The following is a 17,080-nucleotide window of genomic DNA, read 5'->3' on the forward strand; positions in this document are numbered from 1 at the left end:
CATTAGGTACAAGGGAAATGCAGATCAAAACCTCTATGAGAGATCATTTCATACCCATGAACATGCCTATAATTTTTAAAAGAAAAAAAGGCCAGGTGTTGGTAAGGATGTAGAGAAACTGAAACCCTCTTAACACTACTCAAGGGAATGTAAATGATGTAACCTCTGGATAATCCTCAAAAATTTTAAGTATAGAGCTGTCATATGATGGAGCAATTCCACTCCTAGGTGTATATTGAAAAGAAACGACAACAGATAATCAAACAGTTATTTTTACAAATAGCCAAAAGGTGAAAATAACCTAAATGTGCTCCAACATTTCAGTGGTTAAACAAAATGTGGTATGTGCATACAATCATATTATTTGACAATAAAAAGGAATTAGTACTGATTGATGCTAAAACATGGGTGAACTTAGCCTTAAGCGTTAGAAGCCAAACACACATTGAATGTCTGAATAGTTAAAATGGTAACTTCTATGTGAATTTTACCACAATTATACATAATAAACCTCAAAAGAAAAAATAAAGAATTATAAGGAAATGCTGTTTCAGATTAATAGTGACTAAATAGACATAACAGCTAAATGTTGTTTACTTAATACATCTTGAACTGGGGTAAAATAGCTATAAAGGCAATAATTGGGATAGTTTACTAAATGTGAAAATGGACTGGATTAGATAATATGTGTATCAATATTTAATTTCCTGGTTTTATTGAATTTATGCTGTGGTGAGAATATCTTAACAGGAAATATATGCTGAAGTATTTAATTGTAAAAGAGGACACTATCTCCAATTTATCTTCAAAGTGGTACAAAAAAAGTATATCTCTACATTATGATAAAGTGAGTGGGGTAAGATGTTGGTGAATCTGGGTAAAGAGTATATTCTAGTTCCTTATACTAGTCTTTCAACTTTTTTGTGAGTTTGAAATAATGTGAAAATTTATAATTACCAACAAGATTAGATCTTTCTTTTGTATTTAGAGTAGCCCCATGGTCCAGGTATTATTAGAAAAATAATGTTAGGTATGGTTATTTGTTTTTTTTTTCATTTTCTCAACGTTAGCTCTGATGTATTATTTATTTTAATTGATTACAGTAATCTCTCCATGAGATTATTACATTATTAATTACTTAGCTTCTGTATGTATTTTGGCTAGTAAAGGCCTAGTTTGGGGGGTCTGTTCTCATTTTGTGTAGTTTTTCCTATTCACATACTTTATTTTGTAGCATCTTGGGAAATAAAAAATATAACTGTTTCTTTTATTTTGAGAAATTTAAATATTAACCCGTGAATGACTTTGCTGCCCTCATTTTCCTCCAGCAGCTTTTTTGGTTTGTTATTTATGTTTAATCTCTTGACAGAAAATCAAGTGTGGTATAAGATCTCACCTTAATTAGAATATATTGGATTATATGCTCATTTTTTTTTAGAGAGAAAGAGAATTTTTTTAATATTTTCAGTTTTCGGTGGACACAACATCTTTATTTTATTTTTATGTGGTACTGAGGATCGAACCCAGTGCCCCGCACATGCCAGTCGAGCGAGTTACCCCTTGAGCCACATCACCAGCCCTATATGCTCATTTTTGTTGTCAGGTCAAAGAAGTAATCTGTAAATGCTGTCATGCAGGATCATGTCTTGTGTCAGCCACTAATGAAGTCAGAGAACCCTTTCATTAAATAGCATCTGTCATGAAAACCTTGTGCGGTTTTATTGATATTTACCTGTGGATTTTTACCTGGCATAGTGACTATTTCTTATGAACAAGCATATACCCAGTGGAGGTTATTTTGAATGAGTTTATTAAGAAGATCTTGCAAACTGACTTCATGATAATTCATGTGGTACTTGTGTTTTTCCAATTAGTTAACCAGTTTTCTTTCTTTTGTGATGTATGATGGGATCTTCACTAGACAGAGGTAACCCATTGGATAGTTGTGTTCCTGGATGCTGGTGTGGTGGTGCTTGTTGGTTTAGTTTTCATGGAACTCCTGAAGTTATGCCTGCAATGCTGCCTCCTCTTTTGTGCTTGCATGAGATTATTATTTTGATTGCGCTTTGTTGGTTTGAGTTCCTAAAATCTGTTTCTTTCTTTTTTATTTGATACTCTGAATAATTTATAAAATATTGGTTGGTCCAGAACCTTTGGAAATTTTGTTCCAAGTGTTGTTCTTTGGTGGATCCTTTTCAGTTTTTGAAAATATCTTCAGTGTCACCACTGAGTTTATGCTTTGATTAAGAATTCAGAAAACATGACAGCATTGGTTAAACACTCAGGAAGAGACTATAGGCCATTACAGATAGGCCATTACTACAGCTAAGAATTCACTTTCTTTGTGATTTATAGATTAAAGAAAAGGAATATATATGTAGAGTGAAGGTTAAGCTTTAGGAGACAGTTTTATCAAGTAGCTGAAATTTAGAAGCCTCTTCTAAGGTATAATAGTAAATATAATTAAATTTGTTCTAAACCTTGGTTTTCATGTCTAATTTGGCATAATATTTCAGATGTCACTTGCTCAGTATTCTGCTCTGTGTTCCAAAACTAAGATTCTTGCAGTGATAAAGTAAAAATTAAAATTAATATTTCAGAAATGTTTCTGAGCATTTGTATGGGCTTTGAAAATAGTCATATACCTCTTCATTGCTGACCACTAGCAGTTTAGTTTTTCTTAGGCAATTAGAACTAATTTCCTTTTAGTTTTTATTTTTTCATGTTTTTGTTTTGATTTTTTTTGTATTACCTTATATACTTCAATAGAAGAAGGTGGATTATTATTTTTTTTGAAGGTGGATTATTTTTAAAAGAAGCAAAACTAATTTTGAAGTGGGTCTACTTGTTCAATGGCAGAGGTTTATAAAACTGAAATTATTTTCTAATATTCATATTAGCCCAGTCTTTAAATGATAAAATCATCTTTTGTCTTGAAATTTTTATCATCTCAAAAACTGTAAAGGATCCCCTCATTTGAGTGACCATCAGAGAAATGCTTAGGATAAATAGTATAAAAGTGTGAGTTTAATGGTGTTTCATTTTTCACTATTTATGTTCTAATTCAGCTATGTCTTCTTTTTATCTTTTGGTGATCCATATATTTAATAGAAAATTTCCCAGGAACGAGAAAAATTTGCTGATGAAGGCAGTATATTTTACACCCTTGGAGAATGTGGGCTCATATCCTTTTCAGATTACATTTTCCTTACAACTGTTCTTTCCAGTAAGTAAAACCTTTTTACTTTTATTTATTCATAGAGAACAAAAAGGTCTATAAAATGAGTTAAGTTGAATTATAAATTACATAAAATTTGTTTTGAGTTGTCTGTAGTTTGTGTATAGAGTCACCTGAAAGAAAAACTGAAATATCCATGTAAAAGTTTTTTTTAAAAAAGACTTTAAAGTTATATCTACTTTTAACTGTTTATATTATACATTAATGCAGTTCCCCAAGTTCTCCAGCTAGAACAATGCAAAGGCATCACCCAGATGATGTAGGATTGTCATATTTCTCATTAGCTGTCTTCATTAAAAGTTAATGGACTCAATGGTGTTTAAGAAGTTACTATTATTTTGAGTAATATGAATACTCTGCCCTAATGGATTGAAATTTGGAACCTAAATACTTTAGAAACTTTACTGTGTTGTATAGAATAAAATTAAAACTACGTATAGAAAATACTTGCTCTCTTTCCAAATTAAATTTAGAAAGCTGCTTTTCTAAAGTCATATTATGCTGTACAATTTTCTCCAATTAAATCAAGTTAATTCTCATTGAAACTTTTGGAAGTTTCACTTTTATATATATATATATATTTTTTTTTAGTTGTAGTTGGACACAGTACCTTTATTTTATCTTATTTATGTTTATGTGGTTCTGAGAATCAAACCCAACGCCTCGCATTTGCTAGACGAGTGCTGTACTTCTGACCCATAATCCCAGCCCTGGAAATTTGACTTTTCAAAGTAATACTTTCTTAAATACACATCCAGAATAACAATCAATTTGGTAGAAATATCTTGGGTTTATAATAAATGGTAGGAATTTCTCTTCTTATCCATACATTATTTGGATAATGAGCCTTCTTGGGACAATCTAAACATTTATTGTCCGTTTTCCAACCTAGAATGTAAATTGCATATCAGTGTTCACAGGTTTAAACAAATATTTACTATATGAAAAGTACTGTGGCAAGGGAACAGAATAAAAACATAACACACACACACACACACACATACACACGTGTGTGTGTGTGTGTGTGTGTGTGTGTGTGTGTGTGTGTGTGTGTTTCATCTCATCCTCTAAAAAAGAAAAAAGTTTTGTAAACTAAGAGTCAAGTTTGTGGCTGGGGACATAGCTCAGTGATATAGCCCTTATCTAGCATGCACGAGGCCCTGGGTTCAATCTCAATACCACCAAAAAAAAAAGAGAGAGACTTGATTTTGCTGTTGATATCCTAAATTGAGAATAGTCCTTTAATCTGCAGTTGGTACCGGTGGAATGAGGGAAATGTGTTTTTTAATTAATGTATTTTAAAACAAGCTTGGTTTCTTATGATAATTCAGAATTCAAATATTTATATTCCCCAAGTTCTTATTCACAAATTCTATTGTTTACACTTAATTTCTCTGATCAGTCTTAATAGATTAACTTGAATAATTTTTAGCATGAGTATCTGTATTAAGTAAAATATTAAGTATTCACTAGATAACTACCCGTTAACAAAATAAGTTTAGGTTCATTTAAAGACGTGGTTAATAATTATTATTAAATAATTTCCAAAGAGCTTCTGTTCCTTAAAGTAGGTTAATAAGAATTGAGTGAGAATACACAAGCATGATTATTAATGGCTTCATTCTCTACACTAACCAATCATAAGAATAACTGATGATATTAAATCTTATAATAGAAATCAGAGATTTTCCCTCATAACTAGGTATAGAAAAATGCCATCAGGGGCTGGCGATGTGGCTCAGTGGATAAAGCACTCACCTGGCATGCATGAGGCACTGGGTTCGATCCTCAGCACCACATAAATGTAAAATAAAGATATTGTGTCCACCTAAAACTAAAAAATAAATATTTAAAAAAAAGAAAAAGGCCATCAGGATTTTGATAAATATTGATTTGGATCATTTTTATTAATGCTAAGATTCACTAGATTATGACAATTTAATTATCTAGATCTTCTCTGTTGACAGTTATGAAATATTTATTTTGTGTTCTTCTATGTTCTAATTAAAATTAACCTGTAAGCCAATAATATGAAAACAATTTTAGATGGGGAGATAAGAGGGTAACAATAAAACATTTGTAAAAATTAATTGTTAAGCACTTTTTTTACTGTTTCCTGTTAATCTTTGAAAAGCAATTAGAAAAATCAACAGTAAAAAAATGTTATGGCACATCAATACCAAGAATTTTAAAATTTGGAGGTAGAGTTAATGAAGACGAGGCATAATTCAGAGGATTATGACTTGTACTCCTTTAAATTTAGAGAATCAGTAGAGAAATTGATTAGGTGTTATTTTGACTATAGCTAGGTTTGGTTTAAAAATTAAACCATGTCCTCTATGTGCTGCATTTTTCTCACAAATATGCAAAGTTCTTGATAAATTATAAGGATATTCAAATGAAATTACATTTTATTTTTCTTGACATACTAAAGTCAAGAGCAGATCACAAAGTGTATGTGGCTTGGAAAGAATGGTGCTGATCAGTGCCATTCCATCTAATGAAAATGAAGGTGACAGATGAAAATGAAGTTTTCAATTTGAGTGACCTGTTGAAAATATGGGCAAGCTCTAATAGATATAAGTTAGTTTCAAATTGTTTTTACATCAGAGTTGGAGAAGTTACAAAGAATTTTTTGTTAAGCTATGATCTTTTTTTTTTTTTGTATGAGAATTATCTGCCATTGCTACATTGAAATTATGAAAAGTAAGACAAAATGAAAGGCCAGTCTTTTCTTCAATGTTAGTCTGGCCTACAGTGGATGCTTAGAATTTCAGAAACACCTATTCACATGCTGTAATGCCAAAAGTATCAGTGTATTGTTTACAAGTAACTTCCTTCTCTAGCATAAGCTGTTATTATGATGCAATCTTTGTCACAACAGTAAAATAACACCCTTAAAAATATCAAGTATTTATAGATTATATTACATTCATTTTGAACCAGATATATTTGAGAACAGTGTGCCATTTCAGTAGCCCCAGCTGATACAGAAAACTAAAGTATTTATGCCTTTCCTTAATAACCAAAGATGAATTTAGTTCATATGAGCAAAAAAATTATAATTCTTCTGGATAGAAGAGAGACCTAGCCATCTAACTTGATCATAATGTCAAATGGACTTCAGTGTACCTTTTTGCCGTATGTAATCGCCCCTTCATTACCTTAGAGCAGATTAAAGGATCTTGCCCTGATCCCAATCACTTACAGCGCTTATAATTTCTATCCCATCCTCCTCAGGCCCTATCCTGTCCTGATTTTGTTCTGTTGCTGATTGGGATAGCTTTATAGGAATTTGGCTCTCAATGACTGATAATGCTTAAAGACCTTTGCCTATAGTTTGAGCCCCATTTTTTTTTCAAATTGTTTACCTCTTTGAAGCTGGATTGTAATCAAATATATTGGTCCATCTATATAGCTGGATGTTTCTCTAAATCCCACATCTTAATAGTATTTGGTTATACTTAAGAGTTTATCATGTGTTGCTTACTTGCTCCTGGAACACATTTTTAAAATGCTTATTCATTGTGTAATTTCAGAGAAGAATCAAGGCAAGATATAGTGGTTGTCATTGAAGATTTGCCTAATTACTGCCTGCTCTGGGAAGGACATCTAGCACAATATATAATACATAGAAGTACTCCATATATATTTATTGGCTAATAAAATATCTAATAATTTTTCTGAACAGTTACATAGTATACATATTAAAATTTTATATCCTTTCAAGTAGTAGTTACTCTCTATATACACATGATGAATACTAAAAGTCTAGTATAGCTGAATTTTTCTATCTGGACACCAAATTCAAAGACAGTTTTGGGTGAATGCCAAAGCTAGTCACACATAAAGAGGGTCCTACAATTTCGCATAAGTTAACTTACAAAAATCCAATTTCTTTACATCTACATCTAAGCATCTATGTGATAAATTGCAGCTTAGCATAAGCTGTTGCTTGACTCTTATTGATCACATGGGTTGGAATGCAACCACATAAAATGAAAAGAAAGTCAAGCAGATAGTAATTTTTTAGATCTCTGAAGATAGGGGTGATGTTCTGTCATACAAGCATATGTATTTTGGGCATAAAATAGTAATAAACTTGAAGAAATTGTATTGTGAATTATAAAGTAGAACATGACCTTAATGCAAGGGTACATCCTTGGCTTGCCTTTTAGAATCTCTCTCCCAGGAACTCTTGAGAAATCCAAGCTTTTTGACATCTTTGGCATTGAATACTCTTCCTGTAGCACAACAGTCAAGTTACAGGAAGACCAGTTTAAATGAAAGGCTATTTTCTGACAGCTCTCTGAAAGTAACTGAGACTAAGATAAAGTTCAGAAAGGCTATGTACTATGAACTAGAAACATCAGCTGTTTCTCTTTCTCAGGTTTAAAATTATAAGTCTGTTTTTTTTTTTAATTTAAATAAGAATCAAGGCTAAAGCCAGGTAGGTGGCACATGTGTATAATCCCAGCTACTCCGGAAGCTAAAGCAGAAGAATTGCAAGTTCAAGGCCATCCTGAACAACTTGGCAAGACCCAATCAGGACTAAAATATATTTTCTATAAAAAATGTAAATGGAAGAATTGCTCGTTAGGATTAAGTCCTATATGGCTGAGGCCTTGCTGAAGAAATTACAAAAATATCCCTCAATCTTTTTATGAATTTTTTTTCCTTATACTGACATTAAACTTAGGGCCTTATAAATGTTGGGCAGGCACTCTCCCTTTCCCACTAAGCTACACATGTAGCCATTTTATTTCATTTTAATTAGTTCAGAGTCTCACTAAGTTGCCCAAGCAAGTAGAAGGGATTACAGACATGAGCCACTACACCTAGTCTTGCACTTTAAAACTCGAGTTCTTAACATGTAGTGTTTCATATTATTTGGAAAATCTTGGGCTGGGGTTGTGGCTCAGTAGTAAAGTGCTTGCTTAGCATGTGTGAGGTACTGGGTTTGAGTCTTAGCACCTCATAGAAATAAATGAATAAAATAAAGGTTCAACTAAAAACTTTTTTTTTAAAGAGAGAGAGAGAGAGAAATAATTTTTTTTAATATTTTATTTTTTTTAGTTCACTAAATGATAAGAAATTGAAACTTGTGGCATAGTCAAAAAGTTGTTATAGTGCTTTAGTTGTAATTCTAGCACAACCCAAAGAGAGAAACTTAATTTAAATTTTGTTTCATAACATAATGTATTCTGTAACCAATTATAATCCCAATTGTTGTTTTGTTTTACATTTTCTTTTTTTCCCTGTGCCTTACAGTTGTCAAACAGTACCCAAAAAGACCTGATTGTAACCAGTCTTTAGTGACACATACCTATAGTCCCAGCGATTAGAAAGGCTGGGACAGGAGGATCACAAATTTAAGGACAGTCTCTGCAACTTGCCAAGATTCAATCTCCAAAGTAAAAAATAAAAAGGGATAGGGATGTGGCTTAGTGGTAAAGCACCCCTGGGCTTAATCTCTAGTACTAGGAGGGAGGGGGAAAGACCTACTTATTAAAGGAAAGATGGTGGCAAATCATGCTGAATAATATTTTAAGTGTGATCAAGCTGTGAATCTGGAAGAGTTAAACTCCTCACACCACCTTATGGCCACAAGTGAAATTTTATTTATTTATTTATTTTAATATTTATTTTTTAGATGTAGATGGACACAACACAATTCTATTTTTTATGTGGTGTTGAGGATCGAACCCGGGTCCTGCCCGTGCGAAGCGAGCGCTCTACCACTGAGCCACAATCCCAGCCCCGAAAATTTATTTTTTAAGCTTAAACTAGATAAGGCTCCAGAGCAGAGCTTTCAGTGGTGAATGACTGCCTCAGAAAGAATGTAATCCGTGCTGGATGGCAATAAAACCCAAAACTTCAGGAGCTGACTTGGGGAGCATAGAACCTCCATGCTACATTCCCTTTCTCCATCCTTCCCTAGAAGCCAAAGTGCAAGCAAACTTTTACATTAGGGTGGCTGATTGTGAAAATCAAGCGAGCAGGCCCAAGCTAGGGAAACTCCTGACTTTTAGTGAGCTTTCTCCTTCAGACAGGTCTGGAGATCAAGAACTCTCAGTAACAGCAGTGCATAGCCACTGCAGCTGTCAGTATCAAGGCTGTTCCGTGCCATAAAATAGGCTACATCAGGAGGTAAAGGTGCCATGGATGGCAGCAGGACCATCTGGAATGCTCAGGGGCTCAAAGCCAAAGATGGGAGAACCAGTTGGGAAAGAGGAAAACAGAATCTGTGGCGGACTAGGGAGCTCACAATATTGGTGAAATCCTATAAGCATGAAGATCCTTTAAGGCCTGTCAAGCAAAACCATAAGAAAGGGGACATTTCCTTGCTCTACTTCCTTATCTGCTATGTCAGTCCAGATCTCTGGGCTGGAGGAGTTCAACATGGAGACTAGTAGGTCTGTCTGTGTCTGTCACTGGACCCTCCTCAGCTCTGCTCCTACAGTTCCCTCTGATTTCTCACCATCTTTAAGCAGCAGAGTCTGGAAACATTCTAGGACATACAAGGCATCCTAGATCCTATCTCAAAGAAAATTGCCTGGGATCATGAGCATAATGGGTTATTTGTACAGTCAACTTTTTTAAATGCCTTTGTTTATTTTTATGTGGTGCTAAAGATCAAACCCAGTGCCTCACACATGCTAAGCAAGTGCTCTGCCACTGAGCCATAGCCACAGCCACAGCCCTATTTGTACAATTAAGATAGTAGAGACTCCAACTCTTGAGTCTTTTCATAAGAACAGGGGGCCTCAAATATCTGGCTGTAGGAAATAGTTTCCTAGAGCTGTTTCCTACTTTTTTTTCTTTGAGCATCCCTCCCAAATGTCTCTCTATAGCTGTATGACTTTGATCAACTTCCAGGGAGGAGCCTGAAAGTCCTCGGCTCACCACAGTTTAGGAACACCAAGGTTCCTACTGGAGAAGGGGCTGTCCCTTCTGGTAGACTTTCTACCTCAACAGTCGGTGGCAGAGAAGATATGGGCCCATAGATGTTTCAGGGCACTGACTGGGCAGAGTGGTTTAGCTAGTTGTGCTGCATCATTTCTGGACTTGGAAAAGATACCCATTAGTACAATGTGTGAATCTAGTCAAGAACTGACAGCTTGCTGGTCAGTGGTAAGATTGCTTTGCAAGTAATGAGCTCAATAATTACATGATGTCCAATCCAAGTCTCCAAGTGGGACTTGAGTACTAACCTTGAAATGATGAATCCACAATAGGTGACCTTAGCACTGGCACTGTGCACAGCAGGATGTGCAGCGTAGTCCAGCAGTTAGCCTCCCATGATTGGAAGGACTCAGCTGGCCCCATCTGTTTTCCTGCAGTGACCTCCTTTGCCTGACAACTATAGAAACACAACACTTTAGGCAAGAGCATGACTATCCACCATGTAGCTCAAGGACCAACACTTTCATGGCCACCTCCATCTCTTTCTCAGAGGCTGGCTCCTGTCTTCTAAGCAATATCAGTATAATATAAAATATATTTATAATTGTTAGGGTTTGGATGTGAGGTGTCTCCCAAAAGCTCACATGTGAGACAATGTAAGAGGGCTCAGAAGGGAAATGATTGGGTTGTGAGAGCCTTAAAATAATCAGTGGATCAGTCCCTAATGGGATTAACTGGTGGCTGGAGGCTGGTGGGTGTGGCTATGGTTCGTTGTGGGCATGGTCATGGGGTATGTATTGTGTATCTGGAGAGTGGAGTTTCTCTATCTGCTTTCTGATCATCATGTGAGCTGCTTCCCTCTGCCACACTCTTCTGCCATGATGGTCTGCCTTACCTCTAACCACGAAGAATTGAGCACACCTTCTGTGGACTAAGATCTCTGAAACTGTGAACCGTCAAATAAACTTTTTGCTCCTCTCAGTTCTTCTGATCTGGTCCATTAGTCACAGCATGAAAAAGCTGACTAAAACAATAACGTATAATTATAGTATTAAGTCCTGAATAACCATCTGGGTGATATGGTTGATACCCTCTTCCAACTGCCTTTCTGCCTCAGGCCTCAGAGGGCAGGTGACTATTGGGATGAGGCATTCTTACCTGTAGTTATCTGTAGCCCCTGCAGTGGTGTTGGAGCCCAACCTTCCTCTCAGCAACACTAGCAATGCAGATGGAAGGTACAGAAGCAAACTTTGACCAAAAGGTGAATGACCAAGAGCCAACCAAAGAAGATCCCCCAGCCACCAGCTCTAGGAACTCAGCAAGTTATTGAGGCCACAGCTGGACCCACCTGAGTTCAAGAATGAGGCCACTTTCTTTGCCTTTGTGGCTTAAAGGACCAGGTGGCTCCCCCACACAACTGCCCTTTTTCTGTTTTTCTTCAAAATTGGGGAAGAGGATATGATTGTATCCTGGATACGAGGAAATCTGAAGCGCTGTTCAGAGAACCAGCCAGGGTTCTAGGCCTTTGAAACCCGGCAAGCACTATAGAGCAACAGCAGCTACCCCGCTTCCCCCTCCACCCCACCAAAAGAGCCCCTTCCAGCAGAGACACTGCTTTTGAAGAAAGTTCAAAAAAACCTGATAGATTATCAGAGTATACTATAAAATAATTACTACCAAAAACAAAATCCAATATCAACAGGCAACCTAGGTCAGTGAAAAGAAAATCAGTCTGCTGTTGCTTAAGTGTTAGGTTATTTTCTTTTTGCATAGTATTTTTCTGCAGCTAAGTCATCCCAAGGAAGTGCTATACTACAACACATTGGACCGTGGGGACTTTCCTCCAACTCTGTGTGAAGGACAGAAAAATTTCCTCCAGACTCTACGTAACTGTCATATCTTAAAGCATTCAGAAAAATTGAGGAAGGGGCATATTTTGTGGGAGAGGGATACCAGGATTGAACTCAGGGGCACTCAACCACTGAGCCACGTTCCCAACCCTATTTTGTATTTTATTTAGAGACAGGGTCTTACCAAGTTGCTTAGAGCCTCGCTTTTGCTGAGGCTGGCTTTGAACTCCTCCTGCCTCTGCCTCCTGAGCAGTTGGGATTACAGGCATATGCCACCATGCTCAGCAGGAAGAGGCATTTTTTAAAAATATTTTTGTTTTATTTATTTTTATATGGTTCTGAGGATCAAACCCAGTGCTAGGCTAGTATGTACTAGGCTAGCATTCTACCACTGAGCCATAACCCCAGCCCAGGAAGGAGCCTTTTTTTAAATCAAATCTTAAAAAGAGTTTTCTCTTCCAACCCTCAGCCTGAATATTATGTAGAAAGCAAGATACCAGCACATTATATATTAATGCCAGTCCATTATTCTTCAAAAATGCAGTCCTGTTCTAGAAAGCACATTATGTCCAGAGTTAACTCTATCTAGGCTATTTCACTTAGAGAAGGCATTGACCATTTAAGGTGCCCCAGAGGGACTGGTGATGTAACTCAGTGGTAGAATGCTTGCCTAGCATGTGGTAGGCCCTGAGTTAAATCTCCAGTGCCACAAGAAGAAGGGGAGAAAGAGAAGGAGGAGGAAGAAAAGGTAATAGTAGTAGTAGTAGTAGAAATAGAAGTAAAATATCTCAGAGGAGGGTTGTTAGTATGTTGATCTGGAATCAGATTCTGAGAAGACTTAGTAGTAGAGACATGATAATAGTTTGTATTTATTTGTTGGGAACAAAGTATTTTGCTATGCGGTATTTTTCTCTAGAAAATTAAACTATTACAATTTGTAGGCACTACAAAGAGTAGGTTTAGGCTCTGCTTATTTAATATTGTCAACAGTGCTTAAGTCTTAAGTGGTGACTTATGTGTGAAATAATCAGACTGTGTGATCACCCTTGTAAGATCAGTAGAATAGTCAAATCATTGAATGGAGAATTGTAATCTAAAGTTTTTCCTAATTCAGAATTCTCTGTTGCTGCATGTTAATGACTTCATTTATCCAACAGCAGCATTTTAAAACAGGGATGAATACAAGTAGAGTTTTTGGTTAAAGAATCAAACCAACAGAAAATGAAAACCTTGTTTAAAATGTAATCTATTCATTTTTTCATCATTCTGTCGGTACTGTCAGAAAAGAATTTAAAGCAGCAAATGACTCGTTATATTGTTGGAAGAGCCAGAATTAGAGTTCTAGCCCTGTGCATTTTCTCTTAAATGACAACTAGTAAAAGAGACCTAAAAGTTTCAGGACAGCTTCTGTTGTTGCTGTCTGATTATTTGACTTAACTACACATAGAAAAAGATGCTTTTTTTTTTTTCTTATTACTAAAGCAAAGTAGAAAAATTGTGTCTCAGGGAAATTCAGAGGTATTGTTGTTAATGGGTAGATAATATTGTAAAAATGGACTCTTAACAGAACAGACCTAATGTAGCTCTGCATCCTAGTAGCAAAAATTATGATGTAAATTTTAATCATTTCCTATATATGGTAAGACCATTTGGAAATTATGTGGCTTTCCAAATACTATTTTTAGCAGGAGGAGGCCTCACTGTTCACTCCATAAGTACCCCAGAATTAAGAATTTTTCAGAACTTTTATGAGTTCACATAAATCCATAATACCTTCAGATTTCCAAAATAATTAGATTTAAAAATTATCCTGAAACCTACATTTAAAAGTAAACAGGGACATTTACAAGAGAATTATCCAAAATTATCTTCTGTGTAGTGTATTTCACTTCAGACAAGCTGGTTTTGGTCTTGTTTGTCTCCTCTGCTTTGATGTGATCAGGAAGTGAAGATTGAATATGCTGTGAGGGACCACCTTCTGGAAGGACCTTCCCTCCTCATAGACTGGTGAGACCTTAATGAGAATATTCAGGATTGCTGTCCAGCTTGCCTCAGCAGAGACCAGAGCACAGGAGCACAGCCTCTAGATGGTCCTCCCATTACTATAATAAGCACTTAAGAGTAACTCCTCATACAGCACACAATCTACAAGAAACTAAAAAGAGAAATATCAGGCAGTACAAGGTGTGTTTTTTTCAGTAAAATTCATTTAACCTTAGTTATAGAAGGAAGTAATAACTGTGATTTGCTAGAATGACCAAGTCATTTAAATGATTTGGGCACATGCCTCCTGGAACTTGCAGGACAATAGACATAAAAGATTATGATAAGCTCAAAGTTTGTTTATTTATTTTTTGGTTTTGGTACTGGGAATTGAACCCAGGGACATTAAACCACTTTATCACATCCCTAGCCCTTTTTACTTTTTAAAACAGGTCTTGCTAAATTGTTTAGGGCCTTGCTAAATTGCTGAGACTGGCTTTGAACTTGTGATTCTCCTGCCTCAGTTCCTGGAGCTGCTAGGATTACAGGCATAAGCCCCCCGCACCTGGTTTAAGCTCAGATTTTAAACATTCTGCATATCCTGTGTCATCAGCGGAGATAAGTTATGTGAATGCTGCTTTAATTCCTATATGGGAACATTTTGACCTGGTTCTCAGTGATATATATTTTTTCTGTTTCTGTTAACTTAAACTGTATTCCTCCTGGTGTTGTCATGCCATTTCACTGCTTTTCCTCTTCCCTGCACCTGAAGTATTGGCTTCTGCTTGCATTTTACCCTTTCCTTACCTCTCAGTTCTCTTTGGGTAACTTCATGTCAGGTTGTTCACAGCTAACCATATATATGTCAGTAACTTCCATCTTTACTCTCTTTCTTTAATCTTCGATTCATATTTCTTTCATCTCCTGAACATCTCCATCTGAATATGCTGTGGACCCCTTGAATTCAGCAGATCCCATCTGAACTATTATATTTTTCAGACATTTTACCTCTGTTTTATTTCTTGATAAATGACATGCAAGCTACTCAGTATCTTAGCCAGTTATGCTGTCATCCCTTTTCACCCTCAACCCATCACAGCTAACTAATCATTAAGTTATATAATTTCTGCCTTCTTAAGATATTTCAAATTTGTTTCAAAATTCCTCTCCATTACCACCACCATCATCTCAGTTCACATTTTAGCATTTGCAAGAGCTTCTGTAATCTTCACTGAAACTGGTCCTTCTTTTCCAACTCATCCTTCACAGGTAGTCAGAGAAGTCCTTTATAAAGGCCTCATTATGTCACTATCCTATCTAGAACCTTCAGTGGGTTTATATTTTCTGCTGTTAAAATGGCAAATATCTGCAGAGTTTAGGCACATAATATATATGAGTGAAGTGAGCCAAGTGTGAGACTTAGGAAAGAATAGGAGAGTATACTCTGATAAAGAGATTCATATTCAGAATTTTGAAAGACATGACAAACCTATCTGAGAGTCTAATGTTGTCTATGGGTCTCCAATTAGGATAGCCAATTAGTGAGCATGATATGGTGTGCTTCTTTGATATCAATCATCTCCTTTTGATAAACAACTTGGAACTCTCAGCTTTTGCAGAGACTGATGCAAACAGTCATGTTTTATTGTTGTTTTTGTAGGTCAAAAAATATAAAGAGTGTACATATCTACATATATAAGATTTCTGTATTTGTGTCAGAGGTCAAGGAGTATAATGAGATGTTTTTGTAGGCTTTGGAGTCACTATTGTTCTAAGTCCCATTCCCATTTCTTCCACATTTTATCTGTGTGATTTTAAGCCAATCATTTAACTGCTTTGAGCCTCACTTTCCCCCATTTAAAAAATAAAGAAATAAAAACTTTCAGGATTGAAAGTAGTACAAAATCTCATGATAAACAGGTTGGAATTTTCTAGCTCAATGCTTGGCACATAGTAACGTCTCATTAACAGATTATTTTTATAAAGGTAGGAAAATTTTGAGAAGTGGCAATAAATAGACAAAAATTTTATTCTCTCAGCTGTATCCTTTCTAGCAATTGTAGTTGTAGTTGTGGTCCAAAGTAGAACAAATCTATTGGAAGCCAACAGAAAATAAAGCTGACAGACAACATGTTTCACTTAGGCAACTAAAACCAGGAACTTACCAGCCCAGCTGTCTAGCCATATAAAAATGAAATTTAAACCCTGAAGATACTATTGAGAAATTCATAAGCCAGATAGGTATATGGATGTTCTATAACCATGCATAACACACAAAGGTCATTCATCTTTTTTTGTCCATATCTAATCTTTACATTTTTTAGTAAAAATAATATTAACTGAAATTTTAATTTAATGGTATTAGGATATATAGGTTATTTATTTTGGCTTATTCTCTTAAGCTATACAAACTGGAAGCACCAAAGTAAGGATGTCAACAACTTAGTTTTATTCACTAGAACATTTAGCATGGTAAGGGAGGAAGACTGTTAAATTTGTTTTATTGAAGTGCATAAAGTATATTAATTTTATTTTGACTGATCCCAGAACACTAAAGAATTATTGAAAAGTTTTCATCATTCACTTAATGGAAAGAAAATATATTCTATCTTGTCAGGTTTCGCATGTTTTTATTTTGTGTTTTGAACTTTAGGTTAATTTTAACATTTAAAGATACTTTACTCGGTAATTTGTGTATACACCCATACGATTGTTTTCAGTATGCTGTTCTGCCCTACCACAACTATAGTGGCAATGAGTAAACTAGTATAAGAAAACAGTTTGACATCCTTGTTGTCAGAATAATATGTACAGAACTCCTGGTTGTACTTAAAATGGAGGGACTAGAAAGTTAGTTTGTTTTAAAGACAAAACAAAGACTTAGACTGAAAGCTTCTTGCTTTGTGGCAGTGTGTCTCACCCTAGACAGATTTTCTTGCCTAAATAAATAATACTCAATTTAAGCAACTAAGCAATAACAATATATAGCTTCAGTGGTAGAGTATGTGCCTAGCAAGCATGAAGCCCTGATTTCATCCCACAGCATCTAAAAGAAAAAATTGGAATGTTGTACAGCTAAGAGGTTGGTGTCTAAAAAGCAAAG

At 35.6% G+C, this 17,080-nt stretch overlaps 1 protein-coding gene across 5 annotated transcripts in view; it reads left to right on the forward strand.

Annotated features, from left to right (window-relative positions):
- The window catches only part of Micu1 (mitochondrial calcium uptake 1), a 174,382-nt gene that overhangs the window by 85,995 nt on the left and 71,307 nt on the right, over positions 1-17,080 (forward strand). For 4 of the 5 annotated variants that reach the window (XM_040273763.2, XM_078040611.1, XM_040273766.2 and 1 more), the window contains one exon: positions 3,112-3,226. The exons of the other annotated variant lie outside the window; for it this stretch is intronic. In XM_040273763.2, coding sequence (XP_040129697.1) covers positions 3,112-3,226 — 115 coding nt within the window. The remainder of the gene's footprint in view (positions 1-3,111; positions 3,227-17,080) is intronic. 5 annotated transcript variants of the gene reach the window in all.

This window comes from Ictidomys tridecemlineatus, chromosome 1 (assembly GCF_052094955.1).
Source record: "Ictidomys tridecemlineatus isolate mIctTri1 chromosome 1, mIctTri1.hap1, whole genome shotgun sequence".
NCBI classification, from domain to species: Eukaryota; Metazoa; Chordata; class Mammalia; order Rodentia; family Sciuridae; genus Ictidomys; species Ictidomys tridecemlineatus.